We start from the raw sequence: 19,321 nt of genomic DNA on the forward strand, positions 1-19,321 counted from the left end.
TCATGTGAACGATACGGGGAAATTCGGCGATACTGCATGAATCAAGTGATGCCCTGAGAAGTTGTTGGCTCCCTTTTCCTTTCAAGGGTTCTGCTTTGATATATACTTTGATATATACTTTGATATACTTCCTTTCAAACACTGAACAGATACATGCGTGCATTTATTTATTTCCCTTCTCCCGTGTGTCTCAGGGAAATAACAAGTTAGACAATATGTAACCCATGGTCACCGGGACTTGAAGGTGTTCCACTGCGAGGAGTGGGTGACCCTTGCTAGCCCCGGCCCAGGGAGCAAGCAGGACAGAAGGAAGCAGCTGCCAAGAAAAATGGTGTGTTATTGCTTAGTGGAGAGTTTCAGCCTCGTCAGCAATGGAAACATCACAGGCTTTCCATTATTTTTCTTACCCCAGACAAAAGGCAGGTGTAAGAGAAAACCCTGAACCCAGATCCTAAATTTAGAGACACCCTCCCACGTTACGGTCTCTGTTCTGCTTGCTCTTAGGCTCGGAGGGAAGCTGGGAGCGCACAGGGTGCACCAGTGCCTGCTAACAGAGCCCCAGAGACATGGCCATGGACTTGCAGGTCAGCTTCTGCTTTTCCTCCTGCCTCCTGGAAGAACCCCAGGTGACCCAGCTTCTGTGCCTACATAAAGGCCACCAGCATTCACAAGCAGAATAACAAATGGCAGGCCAGAAAGCCCTTCTCCTGAGAGGGACCCAAAACCCAAGCCTCTTCAGTCAGACACCCATAAGCAGAATTCAAAGAAAAAAAGAAAACTGAACTAAAAGCAACACGCCAAATTGTCAACGGCATTCGATCTCTGTGTTTTCCAAACGTTCTGCTCTTTCCATCATGAACATACCGTACTTTTATTCTCGGAAACCTAAATTTCGATATTTGAGAAACACAAAACAAATACCAAAAAAAAAAATGATTTAGAGAAGCAACTCAAAATAAGACTGGACCAAGTCTGAGAACATTATTCCTATGCACTGTCCTGGACATTGAGGCCTGATTGTTTCTGGCTGCCCCCTGGCTCGGCTCCGTATGCACTGGGCATCAGACAGCCCCTCCTGTCCACTGTCTAACCTGAAACAAGGTTGGGCGTCACCAATGTGACACACCCACTGGCTGACAGGCAGACAAAAGGGTAACTGCTTTTGCAAGTACCCACAGGCCCCCCTGATCTTGCAAATATAAGATTATTCTGATATGTCTGTCATCATGCAGACTCAGCTTGATGTTTGTCAAGAAAAGACAATCCCAAAGGTGAACCTCAGAGGCCAGGGGCTTACAGGGGCAGGTGTGAATTAGGGGAACACACTATTCCCTTTAGTTAGCAAACAAATGTTTTGGTAAAAGGACTAACCTTGCTGCTGAAGAAGAAATACGGAGAAGTGGCTGTAAGGCAAATGCAGTGCATGGAGGAGGACAAGGAATCACCCTCTTTACAAATGAGTCATTAACTAGGGATACAGAGTAACACTGGGAGAAAGTTCTAGACCAGGCATCGGGCATTCAGCCACAAACTAATTAGCTCTGAGACATCTCTGCATCTTGGTTTCCATCTCTCAAGGAAGGAGCTCAAACCAAATCATTTTTAAGATCACTAATGCTTCTAAAATTTATTGTACATTTCATGTAATATTCAAATCAAAAGGACCCTCTAAGCCAAACTCAGGATAGGCAAAAGCCATAGTGAATGGTCTGCCTCCTGAAGCTAGAAAGACACAACAAGGCCCTGGATGGCTCAGTTACGTGTCTGCCTTCAGCTCAGGTCATTATCCCAGGGTCCTGGGATCGAGGCCCGCATGGGGCTCCCTGCTCGGCGGGGAGTCTGCTTCACTCTCTCCCACCTTCCCTGTTTGTGCGTGCAAGCTTGCTCTGTCAAATAAATAAAATCTTTAATTTAAAGAAAGACAGAAAGACAGACAGACAGACACAACTTACCTCTTGGGCCAGAGTCCCGAGACTATCCAACAAAGTTTTTGTGGCTTTAGCCAATTGGTTGCTCAGGAAGGGAGATGTAGAGTTTAGTTCTGTCTGGAATAAGGAAAAAAAAAAAAAAAAACTTTGTTTCTAAACTCGAATGTAAACCTGAAATCTCTACTGAAAATAAACAAGTTAATTAAAACCATCCACAATCCTGAGTTTAAAAAACAAGAAACCCACTCCTGACCAAAATAAGACACTAAAATTATTCGAACTCCACATCTGCAGGTTATTTCAGATAAGACTTACTAATCCTCTGATGAATGCTTTTAAACAGTGTAGAAATATATATTTGAAACTCTTTGATATGCAACAGATAAAATCATCTCATGTTGGGGTGTGTGTGTGTGTGTGTGTGTGTGTCCAATGCAACTCTGACCACAAATTCCCAACACTGTCTGCAAGATGGGCAATAGAGGAATGACCTTGAGAAACAAGTTGGTAACGGCTCACAAGAAAGGAAGAACATGTAAAGTTGAAAGCTGCCAAAAGCGCAGAAAGGAGAATTTTTCTCTCTCATGCTGGTCAAACCAGCACTGCTTCTAACACCAGAAATTTAATATAGAATGTTTATTTTTATATCTACTTTTAGTCAGATCTTTGTATTTGCTCATGGGTATACTTAATTGCTGTTATGTGCCACCTAGTGTCATAGTAAATACAAGAAAATAATTGGGCCCAAGGAAAAGACAAAGTTAGGGCAGAAAGCCTAAGCTAGAAAAGAGAAAGAACAGTGATGCACAGGCTCTCAGGTCAGAATTACAATAGCTGAGGAGCCTCAAATTTGAGTTTTCAGGCTTCCAAAAAACAAAAAGATACAGAGTCAGTTTCATCATTTTTATTTGTTAAATAGGAAAACAAAAGTTTCTGGGAAAACTCATCTTTCCTTGGCACTTCTGTGGGTTTCATTTTATTTATTATCAGATACCTCTATAATCTAGAAAGGGCTGGGCTATTTATTTTTTTAAGATTGATTTATTTACTTGAGAGAGAGAGCATGAGCAGGCGGAGGGGTAGAGGGAGAGAAACTCAAGCCGACTCCATGCTGAGCCTGGAGCCCGATGTAAGGCTTGATGCCATGACCCAGAAATTATGACATGAACTGAAATCAAGAGTCAGACACTTAAATGCCTGAGCCACCCAGGCACCCCAAGGCTGGGCTATTATGCTACTTTTCTTGTATCAGGAATTGTTGTGAAATCAATACAAATTGCATGGAAAATAGCTGGAGGTGGACAGCGATCATCATTATCTCAAAAAGAGCAGCCTGGGAGATTTTCCTTTAAAAAGAACTCCAGGTTGGTGGCAGGGAGGGGGTGTGCCCTAAGTGGCTCAGTTAGTTAAGGGACTGACCCTTAATCTCAGCTCAGGTCCTGATCTCAGGGTTGTGAGTTTAAAGCCCCTGTTGGGCTCCATGCTGGGTGTAGAACCTAATTTATAAATAAATAAATAAATAAATAAATAAATAAATAAATAAATAAATAAATAAATAAAATAAAATAAAATAAAATAAAATAAAATAAAATAAAATAAACTCTAAATACAGACGATTAAGCTAGTATCACCATGATCATCATAATATCCAAGCCAAATTCTGAATGTAGATTTCTGATAAAATCTGTCTAAAGGTACTTATGAAAGAATCTCTCCAGCCTGACTCATGAGCTTTCCTAGAAAGGCTTAGTCACTAGGGTCCACCTTTCCCACACTCTGCATCCTCAGATGGGCCTCTTAACCACTATACTCAGGTAGTTCTCCATGATGCAACTCAAAGATTATGTTAATGGTCCTTCCTTCCACTAAGTGATCATGAGCAAAAACAAGTGGGAGGTTTTTGGCTTTTTACTTTCTTTCTCTAGGTTCACATCACAACTAAAGGTTACCCATTAAAAGCTGGCCCTATATATAGACCCTACCATGAGGAAAACTTTTCCAAACTGCGAGGTCTTAACTGGAAGGCATGGGGAAGTAAAGTGTTCCTGTGCTTACCATCAGGCCCACGAGATGACGCACACTCAGGATTGTGCAGCAAAACAAAAAAATGCCAAATTAACTCAATGCCCATTTTCACAACTTAAAATATGACAGTTATCCCTTTTTTTTTAGAAAGTCTGAATGGAAATAAGAATCTGATGATTCTTGTCACGGTCTCCTCTTCTCTGGTTATGGGGACCTGGAGTGGCTACAGAACTCTGGGCAAATGGCTCAAACTCCCCATGGCCCGATTTCCACAACTACCCACAAAGTTCATGGTGGGCATGTAACCCAGCATTGTCAAGAACACTAAATGAGAGGACACGTGCTGAGCACCTCACACAGTGCCTGGTACATAGTGAGCCCTAACGGTTCTCAGAAAGGTGACCCCTGCCTTTCTCTTCCCTTCCTTAAAAGTTTACTACCAAAACTGAAGGGTTTTCTAGTTCTTGAAAAGACATCCATCCATGCTCCCCTCCCCCCTCTGTTTCCTGGCTAACGCTGGAAGAACTGTTTCTCCTGTCAAGGGGCCCTCCGTCCACTACGCAGAGAGCCAGAGTTGTCATCGCAAAGCACATCAGCCACACCCAATGTGCTATTTCTAACATTACAAATCCTCTTCAGCGCAAAACCGAGACCTAATTCCCGAAGGCTTGGGTTGAATGCTTCTCTCCTCCCTAAAGCCCCTTTTTCCTCAGTGTTTGCAAAACTGTGAAACAAAAAATGTTAGCAGCTAAAATATATACTTACATTATGTAATATTCAGTGTATGAAATACAAATACAAATGTATATTTAAATCACACATGCACAGATATAAATTTGCCCTAAGGTTGACATTTAAACTGAAAAACTTGGGGGCGGCCCCAGTGGCTTAGCGGTTTAGCGCCACCTTCAGCCCAGGGCGTGATCCTGGAGACCCAGAATCGAGTCCCACATCAGGCTCTCTGCATGGAGCCTCCTTCTCCCTCTGCCTGTGTCTCTGCCTCTCTCTGTGTGTCTCTCATGAATGAATAAATAAAATCTTTTAATTAATTAATTAATAAACAAACAAACAAACTGAAAAACTTGAAGGAAAAATCATAACCTACATTTAGGTATATATGTAATCTATACCTACCTACGTATATACGCATATAAGCACATACATAAATTTTATCCTGATGCATATGTACGTGTACCTTCTGTTTCTAGTAAGTGATATTGATTTTACCTTTACAGTAGAGATATAATGTCTAACTTTCTTAAGCAAGTGAATCTACAAAAAGGAAATATTAAATTTAAATGGTACCAGTGGCCCTTGAACTACAACCAAAGTCATGACAGAGAATTGTGAATGAGCAGGTTCCACGGACATAATGTAGTCTCAGAGAGCTCTGGCACCAGAACCCCCTGCAGTGCCCGGTAAGCATGCAACCTCCCAGCCCTCAAAGACCTCCTGATTCAGAAGGTAGGCATGTGAGCCAGGAAACTTCAGGATTTTTTTGCGCATAGAAGTTTGAGAACCACTAAGCCATAGCCCCTGGACAATGTTCATTCCTCTTTTTTGAGCATGTTCTCCACAAAGGTGGTTGTTTGTGCATTCCACATCTGGTTGGCATGATGCAGTCTGCTTTGATAGTGAAGCACTGAAGAGAAGCCAATCAGTTCACCCCACCCTGATTGGGATCAGAGATGATACAAAATGCATGTGAGGCCAGAACGTCATACCAATTGAGTTCACAGCCACCAAGTGCAAAAGGCCAAGTCTCTGAAACCATAGATATACCGCCCGTTGTCACTATTAGCAGTCATCTCTCCCCTGAAGGGAACAAATCAATCAGCAGTTCATGTTCTTAGACTACGTCTTCCTCATCTGAATGAATTTAAACTTTCATAGGTAATGATTTTCCCTTCAGGTTTTTCAACTTAAATGTCTTACTTAACCTTTGAGGCAGGCTTATTCTTTTTGTTTTAAAAGCTACACAATTCAGCAAAACTCCATGCACGTACTGCTTACCCCATGAACACCACCATTGGCCACAGACATAAACATAAGGGCTTCATTATATTTACCGTGGATATCAGACCTTTATGTATTCAGACACAAATGCCATACCACATCCTAGGGCTGTTGTCAATAGTCTGAGCTCTGGTTTGCTTAGAAACTGATTAATTTAGGTTTTGGTTGATAAAAGAAACATTGGCTAAACCCATCCATAAGTAATAGTAGGACGATCAATGTCATAATCAGGATCCCTTTTTATGCTAATTGTTGTTTGAGATTAAATGCTTGGCATTCATTAACCTAAGTATTGGCAACCTATCGTCAATACAAATTTCCATCTTCAAAGATGTGTTGGAGTTACACACGGATATGGGTTGACATGACAGGCTTTAAAAAAAAATTTCAAATTCAGCGCCATTTAAAGCTCTGGCTATCCAGATATTTTGCTCAAGACTTGATTTTACTTTTCTGTGCCTGAATGTTACGAAATACAGAGAAGAGACTGATGAGAATCTGCAAACTAAAGATTACAAAATTGTAGGGAAAAGATGGGCTATTCAATTACTGTTGCCAGGACTAGTTGTTCATGTAAGAAAAATCAGTAAGTTTTCCATCTCATACCACTACACAAAACTAAGTTCTTGGCAGATTATAGAGCTAAAAGTAAAAAATGAAAATTGCCAATATATAGGAGAAAATGTCTTTATGAACTTGGGATAGGGAAAGCCTCTTGATATATAAAAAGTCCAAACCAAGGGAAAAAAATGACTCCAACTTTCAAAAGTAGAAACTAGGGCAGCCTGGGTGGCTCAGCAGTTTAGCATCGCCTTCAGCACAGGGCATGATCCTGGAGACCGGGGATCAAGTCCCACATTGGGCTCCCTGCATGGAGCCTGCTTCTCCCTCTGCCTGTGTCTCTGCCTCTCTGTGTGTGTCTCTCATAAATAAATAAATAAAATCTTAAAAAAAAAAAAAAAAACAAAGGTAGAAACTATGCAGGACACCTGCAGGGGAGAAGGGGGGGATCACTGGCTCAGTGGTTGAGTGTCTGCTTTGGCTCAGGTTGTGATCCCAGGGTCCTGGGATTGAGTCCCAAATTGGGTTCCCTACAGGGAGCCTGCTTCTCCCTCTGCCTATGTCTCTGCCTCTCTCATTAATAAATTAAATCTTGAAAGAAAGAAAGGAAGAAAAGAAACTAACTATGCACCAAAAGACACCATAAACGATGTGAAAATGTGAGCCAAAGACTAGAAGAATGAGTTCTTAAAATTTCAGAATAAAAAGGAAATACCATAGAGCAGTTAAAATGAATCAGATGCCACATGTATCAATCTGATAAATCAACAATATAATGTGGAGGTAAAAAGACAAGTTAAAGATCAATATGCACATTCATACAATGTGGACACCTACAAACCAATATGGTAAGCTACCATTAACAGAATGCAAATACATATATATGGCATAAAAGCATGCATCTCCAGGATAGTGACGGTCTTGGAGGAAAGAAGAGGGGATACACAGGTGGCACTGACTATAAGTGCAACGTTTTATTTCTTGAAAAGAATCAGAAGCAAGCAAGGTGAATGATGGGTGATAGTACAGGGGTGTTCTTTCCATTATTCTCTACGCCTGTTTGTAAGTTTTAACTATTTCATACGTTTTAATTAAAGATAAAAGAAGTGAGGAGGAAAGGAAGCAGAGCAGGCAGGAGTGGAAGAAAGGCTCAAGAATGTAAGCTGGCTTGACCATATACCCAATCTGAAAAGTGTCTACGTTCCTTGAGTACAATTAACTTTGAGAACCATGCCCTGAAACTAGGCCACAAAATAATGTCTGAGAACCATATGCCTGCACCTACTATTAACTGTGGTCTCCTGCTAATATCTCACAAAGGCAGGCAAAGCTTGCCAACTAGTATTTCCAAAGAGTTCCAGTAAACAATTTACAGTTTGGAATTCCTACTATTATTTTTCCTAAACAAAAACATTCCCTTTGCTATGAACTCATAGAGGTCCCCATTGACCACAGGAGGCAAGTGATTTTCTTGTGTGAAGAAAGAGAGGAAAAAAAGTGAAGATAAAACCTTTAGTGGGGGACTACATGACCTATTGTAAGCTAACTGGAATTCGTGTATTATTCGATATTTTTATATCATAACTAAATACTGTAATATCATTACAGGAAGAATAGACAAGTACATATTGTATTACCCAAAAGGCTCCCACCCATTTCTGCAAAGTGTGTCAATCACCACATGGCAACATTGCCGAAAAGCATGACATTCTGGAGCGCTGGCCCTAGCACAACAAAGACCATTATTATACCCCATCTTTCAGGGGGTCTAACAAACGATTTCATTATAGTCTTTCTATCCTAGTAGCTTAACTAAATTGTAAAATACTGGCAATTAAAAAGGCAGTAACCTAGCCAAGTCAATTTGACTTTAATTTCTGAGCTGGTGTTTATTTCAATTGAGCATCCAGCATAGTTCCTGGCATAGAATAATTAGGCACCCAGTAAATGTCTGTGGAAGAAAAACTAAAAGCAAGAGAGAAGCACATTAGGAGGACGAGATGGTATGTGTCCTGCTTCAAAGGTCATTCAACTTCACCTCATCAAGTCACCACCTTCTGGAGCCTTTCAGTGGCTTCCTTTGCTCTAAAGGATGAGGCCCAATGGCCTCACATGGCTCTTGAAAGTTTGCCTCAGCTGATCTGTAGTCACCTCCACAGCATTCGGTCTTACTGTTCCTTCTACCATCAAATTCCCCGTAGCTACATCTGCTCCTCTCTGAACCAATCAATCATGTACAGTTCCCCTAAATACCACCTTCATTCCTTTCCCCACTCTGGACACCATACATAAGCCAGGTCCTCTGCCTGGAACATTCTTCTCCCTGTTCTTTACCTGACTAACCTTTATTCTTTAGGTCCCAACTTAACAGATGCCTCCTTCCTGATCCTCAAAGAGAGGATTAGAAGGACTGCATCAGAGCCTGCACAACACCCAGCAGAGGATGCAACTGCTCCTCCCCTGGTCTGTCCCACTCATTGCCCACCACCAGGGAAAGACATCGGTTGCTTGCTCAATATTATCTGCCACCCGCCCCCCCGCCCCCAAGCCCAGTGCATGACACAGATCAGGGCTCAATATTTGCTGAATGAATGAATTTAAGTATTTGTTTACAGATAATCACTCTACAAAATAAAGACTGGGAGAGATAGATTATCAACGCATTAAGAAGCCACTGCCAAGTAGAAATAGAAGATAGAACATTGTGAAATTAAATGTAATTAAGGGCATTTTAAACTTCCTTTACTCTCAGAGTAGGCTAAAAATCTCTACTTCACTTTGCCCATATTCAGAAAATCCAACTCAAGGCTAGGATTTTATGTCTTAGCTTAAATTGAAAATAAGGAAGCCAGATACTAGGTACAAAGACTACTGCCACCCAGAAGACATCCTACCTCTTTCCAGTGATTTACTTGATAATGAAGTTTTCCTTTGAGGAACAATTTAATATTTCTTATCAAAGTAGAGAACTACAAAACTCATGTCTGAGGGAGGTACTAATCTTTTAAAAAAACAACTCAACAATTTAAATATTAACTTGTAAATTTGGGGCACCTGGGTGGCTCAGTCGGTTGAGCATCTGCCTTGGGAAGAGGTCATGATCTCCCTGTCCTGGGATCAAGCCCCACATCGAGCTCCCTGCTCAGTGGGGAGCCTGCTTCTCCCTCTCTCTCTGCCCCACCCCCCCTCCCCATGCACACACTCTCTAATAAATAAAAATCTTTTTGTAAGATTTTATTTTTATTTACTCATGAGAAACACACACAGAGAGAGGCAGAGACACAGGCAGAGGGAGAAGCAGACTCCCTACAGGGAGCCTGATGTGGGACTCCATCCTGGGACTCCGGGATCATGCCCTGAGCCTAAGGCAGATGCTCAACCACTGAGCCACCAGGCGTCCCAATAAAAATCTTTTTCAAAAAACTTTTAAATTTGTTGTGTTTAATGCATTAAAATATTTTTTTTGTTTCTTTTTTTTCTTTAAAGATTTATTTATCTTATTTTAGAGAGAGAGAACAAGTAGGGGACAGGGGCAGAAGGAGAGAGATAGAGGGAGAGAGACAGAGAGAGAAAACCCTACACAATCTCTGTGCTGAGTGTGGAGCCTGATGTGGGACTCAATCTCATGACCCTGAGATCATGGCCTGAGCTGAAAAACCAAAAGTCAGAGACTTAACCAATGAGTCACACAGGTACCCTCACTTTTTTGCTGTTTCTAAGCACATTTCAATACACCTACTACCACATAATTCAGGACAAAAATCAAACCTAAACCTTTATTCAAAATATGGCAGCATTGGATGGCTCAGTCGGATGGGTGTCTGCCTATAGTTCAGGTCATGATCTTAGGGTCCTGGGATCGAGCTGCACATCAGGCTCCCTGCTCAGCAGGAAGCCTGCTTCTCCGTCTCCCTCTGCTGCTCCCCCTGCTTGTACTCTCTCTCTCTCTCTCTCTCTCTCAAATAAATAGATAAAATCTTTAAAAAAAAAAAAAATTACAGTATTTTTGGAGGAAGAAGTACTATAACTAAGGCAGAAATGTCTGTACAGATGGAGTTGAGCAAGTAATATTAACACTCTGCTTAATTCACCAATTTATTTCCAAATGTGTGCTCCCCTTTTCCTATAGGAATTAAGTGAACACAGTCTTAAGAGTAAATCCATGAGGTGTGTCATTCTACCACCTACCAAATGTTAAGGATTGCAATGGACTGCCAGATGAATGCCTGTGCTGTAAACAGGTGGACAGTACAGTCAAACAACGCCAGACAAAATCTGATACTTCACACAAATGTCTGATTTTTATATAGGAAGAGAAAAGCAACTGTTTTCTCCTGCAAAAAAAAAAAAAAAAAAAAAAAAAAAAAACCTCACACAAATGCTTTAAGGGCTGCCTGGGATAAGCTGAAGTATGTTGCCCTGAAAAGGAATGAGCCAAGCCACTCTGTATTCCAAGCCTTTGTCTAAGGATCAAGACAACACTAAACAAAGAGCTTGCAAGACAAGAATGACTTTGTTTCCTCCTTCTCCATCTGTTCCTTCAATCTATACACAGCCCAGCTGTGAGGTCACTGGTCTTCTAGGGACCTCAGGGCACTGCTCACTTTACCTCCTTTGTCCCATGAACGGAGTTCTCCCTTTGCAAGAATATGCTGCATGCATCAGAAGACATGTGAACGGAACTCTTTGTTCCACAGAAACCGAACTTTCCCTTTTAGGGTAAAGGTATCATCAGAGGTCGAGACAATCTAGCCACATGGTTATGCAGAACCCAAACTGTCATTAAGATGAAGATAAGTCCGTATGCCTGTCCTTCCTAACTCAAGAATCTGACAGCATTTTCCCCGCCTCAAGGATCAGACACCACTTTCACATCATTGGGACAACGGTGAGCCAAGACTAGAATCCAAACCTACCTAACAGTGTCCCGTGCTGGTAAAGACTGGGGGTCAGGGAGCTGCAGGGGAGTCATCAGTGAAACTGGATGGGAGGACAGCCCTCACTCTACAGACCCAGAACCTGTGAAGAATTCTTCAAATTCCCAATCTCAGCCTAAGAGCTGGTTCTCGATGCCCACTAGAATGAAAGCTCTGTGTGCACTGGTCTGCCCTGATCATGACTGAAGCTCCGGCACCTTAGAACAGTTCCTGGTGCAAAGCAGACATACAGTAAACCTTTGATGGTTTGTTGATCAATGTCTCGCATCTTGTCCTGAGATGTTCTACTTCCCAAAGTCACTGCTGTCTTTGGTTAGTGCATTAAGAACCCTAACGGGTAGCGTTTATTATGCGTTGGAGTCACTCTCAGAATATGGCAAGAACATGTACAGAGTTGAAGAGGGACTAATAAACAGCCAAGAGCACTGAGGAAACACTTTAAAGACATAATGAAATTTATTTTACCTCTCAGTTAAAAGACATTTGTGGCAGGGTGAGGGCCCTCCCCAAAGCAGTCCACATTCCCAGTCCCTGGCACCTGAATATGTTATATCACATGGTAAAATGTACTTTATAGATACATTATGTACATTATAGATACTTTATACTTTACAGATATAATTAAATTTATAGACTTTCAAATAGGGCAATGATCCGAGATTATCTAGGTGAGTCCAATTTAATCACAAGTCCATAAAGGCAGAGAACTTTCTCTGGCTAGAAGCAGAGAGAGATGGCAGACAGAAAAGACAGAGAAATTTAAAGCATGAGAGGATCTCAACCAGTGTGGCTGGAGAGGGGTCACATGAAAATCATGAGAAGAAAGGTTGGCAGCCTCTAGGAGCAAAGACTGGCCTCCAGCTGACGTTCAGATAGGAAACAGGGACCTCAGTCCTACAACTTTAAGGAACTGAATTCAGCTAACAATCTGAATCAGCTCAGAAGCAAGAGGATAGTATCCTCAGAGCCTCTAAAAAGGAATACAGTACTGCAAACCCTCTGATTTCAATCTTCTGAGACTCCAAGGAGTAGACCCAGGGGAACCACACTGTGCCCAGACTTCTGGCCTACAGGATTATGAAATAAAAACTTTATGTTGTTCTAAGCTGCCAAGTGTGTGGTTATTTGTTACAGCAGCAATAAAAAAGCTACCACAATCAGCAAGGACCTTGATAATAGAAGCAAATAAATCCCTCCAGCCAAAATTTGCTGGTCCACTGTTATGGCTCCTTCTTGCAGTACAAAACACATCAGAGGTTATTGGAGGACAGCAGAGAGAGGCCCCCATAAAGACTTCTCTATCTGAGAAAGACAGGTGCCGCTTCAGGAAGGACCCACAAGATAGGCAAAGGAAGTTCACCTGCCCAGTCAACTGCAACAGCCAAATCCACTTTGCCGAGCAGTGAGACAAAAGAAATCACTGGTAGATGGCCACAATCCCCTCCTAGAGGTTGTTAGGTCAGCAGTACAAGTACTATGAACACAAGTCTCTCTTCATAAATGCATTTAACCTAGAGATAGTATTTCATAGATCAACATATCCCTGTACTCATCAGAAGCCATCTTTGTGAGGATCTTGGGTGAATCCAGCTCCCAGAACATACCTGACACATAATGAACTTAACATAGTTGAATAAATGAATACGCTTTTAAATTAAAAGGAGAATGTCTATAGGTAACCACTATTAATCCCAGAGAACTTTATGGAAGCAACAGCATTCTGATATCCAGTATTAACTTTCATGCAAGGTATAAATAATTGAGGTATATACACGAATAGAATCTACAGGGTAAGAAGCCTTGACAACATCTAGGCAAAGAATAAAATCTTTTCACTGAACTATCATCCTCCAGGTCTACTTTGCTTGGCATGACTGATTCCTAACACAGTCGAAAATTTCCATGTTGCCAGCAATTGCTTTCAGCATGAAAATATTTCTATTGATGATTAACTTCTATTTATTGACCACCCCCTGCCATGCTCCTCATATGTATAAGCAACAGTCACAAAGGGTAAACTATATTATCTGTATGTAAAAGAAGAAGAAACCGAGGCTGACCGACACTAAACTTATCCAAGGTCACACAGCTGGTAAAACTGCTGATGAAATGTTTGAATCCAGATGCAGGTGACCCTGAGCCCATGGCCCTTCCCCTCTGCCACACTTCCCCCCCATGCTGTCAAAACACTGCTGTCCAGAGGTCATCAGAAAGAAAAGGTGGCTCAGGAGAAAGAGAATACTCTTGGCTGAAAAACAGAAAAACATCCACACTAACCAAATTAAAAAAAAAAAAAAAAAAAGGAGAGACACAGAGAAATGTTTCAAAATATGTCTCTCCTGAAAATCCACTTCTGGTACAGAAACACACACTGACACCCCAATTTATCTTCCCATGACGCTGGGCTTGGCACCTGGCTGCTGTTCCTGTTGTGTTTCTCGGTGTGATTAACCGCCCATTGCCAATGATGTCGCATGTCACATTCATCTACCATCGAAAATGTTGAAATGTCAACCAAGTGGCAGGAGTAAAGGGCTGCCTAATGTAAATCAAATATCAATCCCAGTGCTCCAATTAAGGCCCTGTTTAACTCGATAAATAAAAGTCACATTTCAAAATGTTTGGAAATTATTTCCTCCCAAAGGTATCCTTCAAAATCACCTTTACACAGAACAATTTTGACCACTCACTACATTCTAATTCAAGAGCCTCATTTTCTGGCTTTATGAAAAGAGAGCTCTCAGCAACAGCAGATAGGCAGGAGCAGAACCTGAGATGCTTTCTGTGCCCAAGAAGTGTGCAAAAAGCATTTGGTAGCCACCTTAATACCCAGTCATGAACCAAGTGATTTCCAAGGCACAACCACAACAGGATGGGCTGAGATGCAGCTGACAGTCTTACTGGTATATTTCCATGTATCCTATCATGCTAACCCTCCCAAGCACGGAGGGATTATTAGATTGAAACCTAAGCTGCTGATTGTCAGATCATGAAGGCTATATTGTCATTCTACTTGGAGTGCAATTCAGACATTACAGAGTGGAGGGATTTTCTGGGATGTGCACACAATACATGTTTATTAAACAGAAATGAAATAATGAATGGCCACCAATATAAATTACTGTGTCTTCTAAAAGCACCCATATTTCAAAAATAAAAAATAAAAAAGCACCCATATTTCTAAAATTTGCATCTATCCGGCTGAAAGGGTGAAAATTTCAGTCTTGTAGTGAAATACAGCAAAACAGCTAAAACTGTACCAGGAAATGGTCTACTATTTCTAATAACCTTTGGCCCTTTATGTCACACAACCCAAAAAGTGCCAATAGGCTGCATATGTCTACACAAATGAGCTTATGTAGCCACTTGGACCAGTTTTCTGGAACTATAAACATCATCCCCATTCAGAAACATATATCTTACTTGAACTTATACTATAGAAACATTAACCAATATAATCACAGGCCACTGAACAAAGCAATTCAGTATTTTTTTTTTTAAACTGAAACAGAAGATACTACTTCTGGAATAACACAAAAATAGATCTTAAGCATTAGGCCTAGGCCCTTCACATTGACTGGTTCACCATCAACCCTGCCTTGGAAAATCCCATGAACTCACACAGTTTTCCTACTACCTTCATCTCAGGCAGAAGCTGCAACGTCATAAAGTCAAGTGAGATAAAAGAACTTCCTGATGGTCACTAGTGTGTAAACCTCAGAAGATGTTTCTAAGATCACTTTCTAGGCTGTGATCCAGGCCCAGGATCTAGAAACTAAACATTGTTAGTATCCCTGGGATAATCATAACTCTCTATAAAGAAATCAAGCTGCACCAAATCCCAGAGGATTCTGATTCCTTTTTATTATAATGAGGAGCATCTCTTTCGAGGCACATCCTTCTTCCAAGGCTCTTTCCCTGGTTTTAAGAGAATCTACTGACAAATCAGAGTGCTATCTGCTAAGTGGGAAACCAGAACATCAGATGCTAAGTGATGTTGTTGGAGAGGCATGTCACCAGAGCTCTCAGAAAATCCAAAGAAATACACCTATTTGGAACTATACCGAACCCTCCAATGACCACATTGCTCAGGTTCATCCATATTCTTTAAGAATGAATGTGTATAACTCTGGGACCACTTCTCTAAACTCTTGATTCCTAAGCCGATCAGACTTTGTTGCAATTTTTTTTCTGTAACTGCAATTTTGTCATTGATTAATTATCGTTGTGTGTTCCCATCCAATTCTGAGGTTTCCCCACTGTGACAGCTTAGAGTGTCTCCTCGCAGAAATGCTCTTAAGAACAGATATCTATCTTCCCATCAATGATGTTGAGACTGTTTTTTAGTCTGGGAAACTCCTCAAATGAACTCTAATAATCTCAAATGACAATATCTTTAAAAACATACAAAACAGGTCTTCTCGAAATAGGCACAAAGGACCCTAGGCTTAGACTCAGAGCCATGCCCAACTCATTCCCCGCCCCGCCCCCCCCCCACCCCTCGGGGGGGAAAAAGCCCTAAAGTTTGAAAGAACAGAATACCACGGAGCTAAATTACCTCTCAAACTCCCAGCCAGCCCTATGTTCCTACAAAAACAAAGTTATGTTGTCCAGGGAAAATGTTCGCATTCCCAAAGCATTAGTGCTTACAGCTTCTCCACACGGCAAGCCTACTCACCAGGATCGGCTTCAGGATGTCCATGCTGGAACGAAGCACTTGCTCTGCTGCATCCAGCTTCTCCTTTGGCAAGCTGCAAAGCGTGGAAACTTCTTGTTCACCAAGTTGAATCACCTCTTCTAACTTCGATCCACTGCACAGATTCGTCAAATGTAACTGGTAGCCTTGCAGAAATACCTGGAAGCATTTCATGCAGAGAGACAAAGCAAAACCAGATTACAAAGATGGGAAGCTGGGCCAATATAGCTTTGAAGAATGGACACCATCGCCAATAGTTCAATCAGATCTTTTTATTGAACTTTGGGATGCATCAAGGCACAATCTGACAGGAAACTTAAAATCTGGGGCACCTGGGTAGCTCAGTGGTTGAGCATTTGCCTTTGGCTCAGGTCTGATCTGAGGATCAAGTCCTGCATCGGGCTCCCCTCAGGGAGCTTCTCTCTCTGCTGTGTAAAATGTCTTTGTGTGTCTTTCATGAATAAATAAATAAAATCTTTTTTAAAAAATAAAAATACCTAAAGGAAACTTAAAATCTGAATGTTGTGTTTGACTCATCATCTCCCACACTCCTGTCCTTGTAAAGGGAAATCCTGAGTCCAACTCTTTTTCTCAAAAGTGGGGCACATGATTCAGGAAATAGGAATTGAAAATCTAAACGCCTGAAACCATTTTTATTATTTTATTTTATGAGGCAAAAACATTTTTATTATTTTGGAACTTACAACATCTTAAGCTGGGGTTGGGCTGAATAATTTTTTTTAAAAAGGCATTCATACTATTTATTTGTAGGTATAGGTATTTCACTGATGCACAAAATTATGTTGAAGCAATTTCAGAATTTGGAACTCTTCATTTTATTTGCCCCAGAGCAGAGTACCAGAAAGGCAGGCTTCTTAGGAAAAGTCCTCATGAAGGCCAATTCTAAGTCATTCTTTTGCATTCATTAAAGCAGACCCCCGAAAGAGCCTTTCCCTGGCTGTATTTTGTTTACCTAATTAGCTTGGCTGGGCCTCAATAAACAGCACTTCTTCATTACATGGTCCTTACTGACCTAGACAGCAAATTCAGTAAGAGGAAGGGCTGGCTTTTCTTGCTCACTTTGTGTCCAGAATGCTGAAATACTATCGACAGTAAATATTTGTGGAATGCATGGATGATGCAGATTCTGTAACAGTCCATTACTACCTCCCCTTGGTAGTTTAAATTAGCGCAGCTTGATCTGCTTGTAGGACAACCAAGTGTGAGTGACAGCCCAAAACCCTCTCCAGGTTTTCAATATAGCTTTCTATCGCTGCAGAGCACTGGGCCTGCCACAGTTTCCGTGAAGGTTTCCCCCACCACCAGGCACGGAAGCATGCTTCCGTTTTGCTCCTAATTCTAAGTAGTCTTTGTGGTCAGCCTACCTTGGGTGTCTGTGTTTGAGAGCACTGACTACAGAGAGACCCTAATACCGTGCAAGAACGACCTCGCCCTTTATTTTAAACTGATCTGATGCGACAGATACGAAATTGGCAGGGGGGAATGGAAATTGTGCTAAATGCAACTGTTTTCATAAGCTCGCTGCCTTTGGCCCATCTCCCAACCATACAACTGGTAAACACAAGGCATATTTTCCTAGTTTCATAAGGGCAAGCAGTAAGCACATTTTTCTAATTTTAAAAATTCTACATTATGTAAAGCAAAGACCTTATTTTCGGGCATAAACATTTCCACTACTTTTGCTTATTGTAAAGATAAGCTGGTGTGTAGACAGGAGACAGAGGAAAGAAGCAGTGCCCCTTTCTGCCAAAGAATACACTTGGGAAGCTTCTCTGAAAATCGATAACCATGCAACCTGGGTCTGCTACTCACTGCACAGGGGCTGTGTGATAACTAATTATACCAAAGGAAGTTTTCTAAGAATCTAAGAATAAAATTCTATGTAAACACTAATACTACTTCCTGGTTTTACAAATTAAGGAAAAATCATTTTTCCTTATACATTTTTCTTATACATCTTTAAAGGATGTATTAAGTTTTTTAAATCTTCTATCTTAAATTTTATAGACAGCTGCTCTGATCAGTAATCCTCAACTCTGGCTACAGTCTCAGAATGGTGAGAAATTTTTAAAAAACGTTTAATTCATTTTAACTTAAATTTATTCCCCCCCTTTGGGGGAAGTTATCAACAAATGCCAGCTGACAGGCAGGAAATCAGTTTTATTTCAACCAGATGGCCCATGACACCAAGTTGCACACTCCACTCCCGGGATGGTTTGGCAATGCCAGGCTGAGCAGAGAGGTAAAAACAGTGAAGTTGAGCTTGAGCTAATAATCTCCTTCAGCACCAAATCCAAGACAGGGGTTTAGGGCAGCCCTGGTGGCTCAGTGGTTTAGCGCTGCCTGCAGCCTGGGGTGTGATCCTGGGGACCCTGGATCGAGTCCCACATCGGGCTCCCTGCATGGAACCTGCTTCTCCCTCTACCTGTTCCTCTGCCCCTCTCTCTCTCTCTGTGTCTCTATGAATAAATAAAATATTTAAAAAAAAAAAAAAAGACAAGGGTTTATTCATTTCTTTCCAGGCACTCTTAAAGAATCTAACTGCCACCAGCCCCACCAAGGAAGGAACCTGAACATCGCAGCTTACCTTGTGGAGGCTGACATTAGCCTCCAGCATTTTGTCCACAGTGAGCCTTGGCAGAGAAAGGTTGTGTATCAAGAATCCAGAGAAGGTTTCATTGTCCACTAGGAAATCCTGAAGTTTCAAGCCTGCTGAGAAATAGTATTTCACTTTCATTTAATATGTTAAAAAAAAAAAAAAACATGATGGGGCAGGTGGAGAAAAACATCTTAATATTGATGACTTCATTCTAAACCAATTGATAACCACAGGTCTCTGGCTTCAGCATACAGAGAAATGACATTCAGGGAGCTTTGCCTTACAGGAGAGATGAAAAGAATACTTTCTGAAAACACGTAGAGCTAAACTACGAGTGTGCTCCTGGATTCAAACAGTGTGACAGCACCCTACATGCTCACACAGCCTTTTCTCGTTTTCGAGGAAAAAGCCAAACCTTTTAAGTGATCTTGTCCAGCCCATCTGTGATTTGTGAACCTAACCCCATGCCACCTCAGCTAAAAATCAGAGATATTTAAAGCCTTCGTCCCACAAGCCCCCTAGAAGGCTGATCTCCTCT

General features: G+C 41.4%; 1 protein-coding gene across 1 annotated transcript in view; it reads right to left on the reverse strand.

Moving 5' to 3' along the window:
* Positions 1 to 19,321, reverse strand: part of ABCA1 (ATP binding cassette subfamily A member 1) — a 128,475-nt gene that overhangs the window by 58,638 nt on the left and 50,516 nt on the right. Inside the window, 3 exon segments of the mRNA XM_025433156.3 lie at positions 1,953 to 2,045; positions 16,146 to 16,322; positions 18,772 to 18,893. Of these exon segments, the coding sequence (XP_025288941.3) occupies positions 1,953 to 2,045; positions 16,146 to 16,322; positions 18,772 to 18,893 (392 nt within the window).

This window comes from Canis lupus, chromosome 11 (assembly GCF_003254725.2).
Source record: "Canis lupus dingo isolate Sandy chromosome 11, ASM325472v2, whole genome shotgun sequence".
NCBI classification, from domain to species: domain Eukaryota; kingdom Metazoa; phylum Chordata; class Mammalia; order Carnivora; family Canidae; genus Canis; species Canis lupus.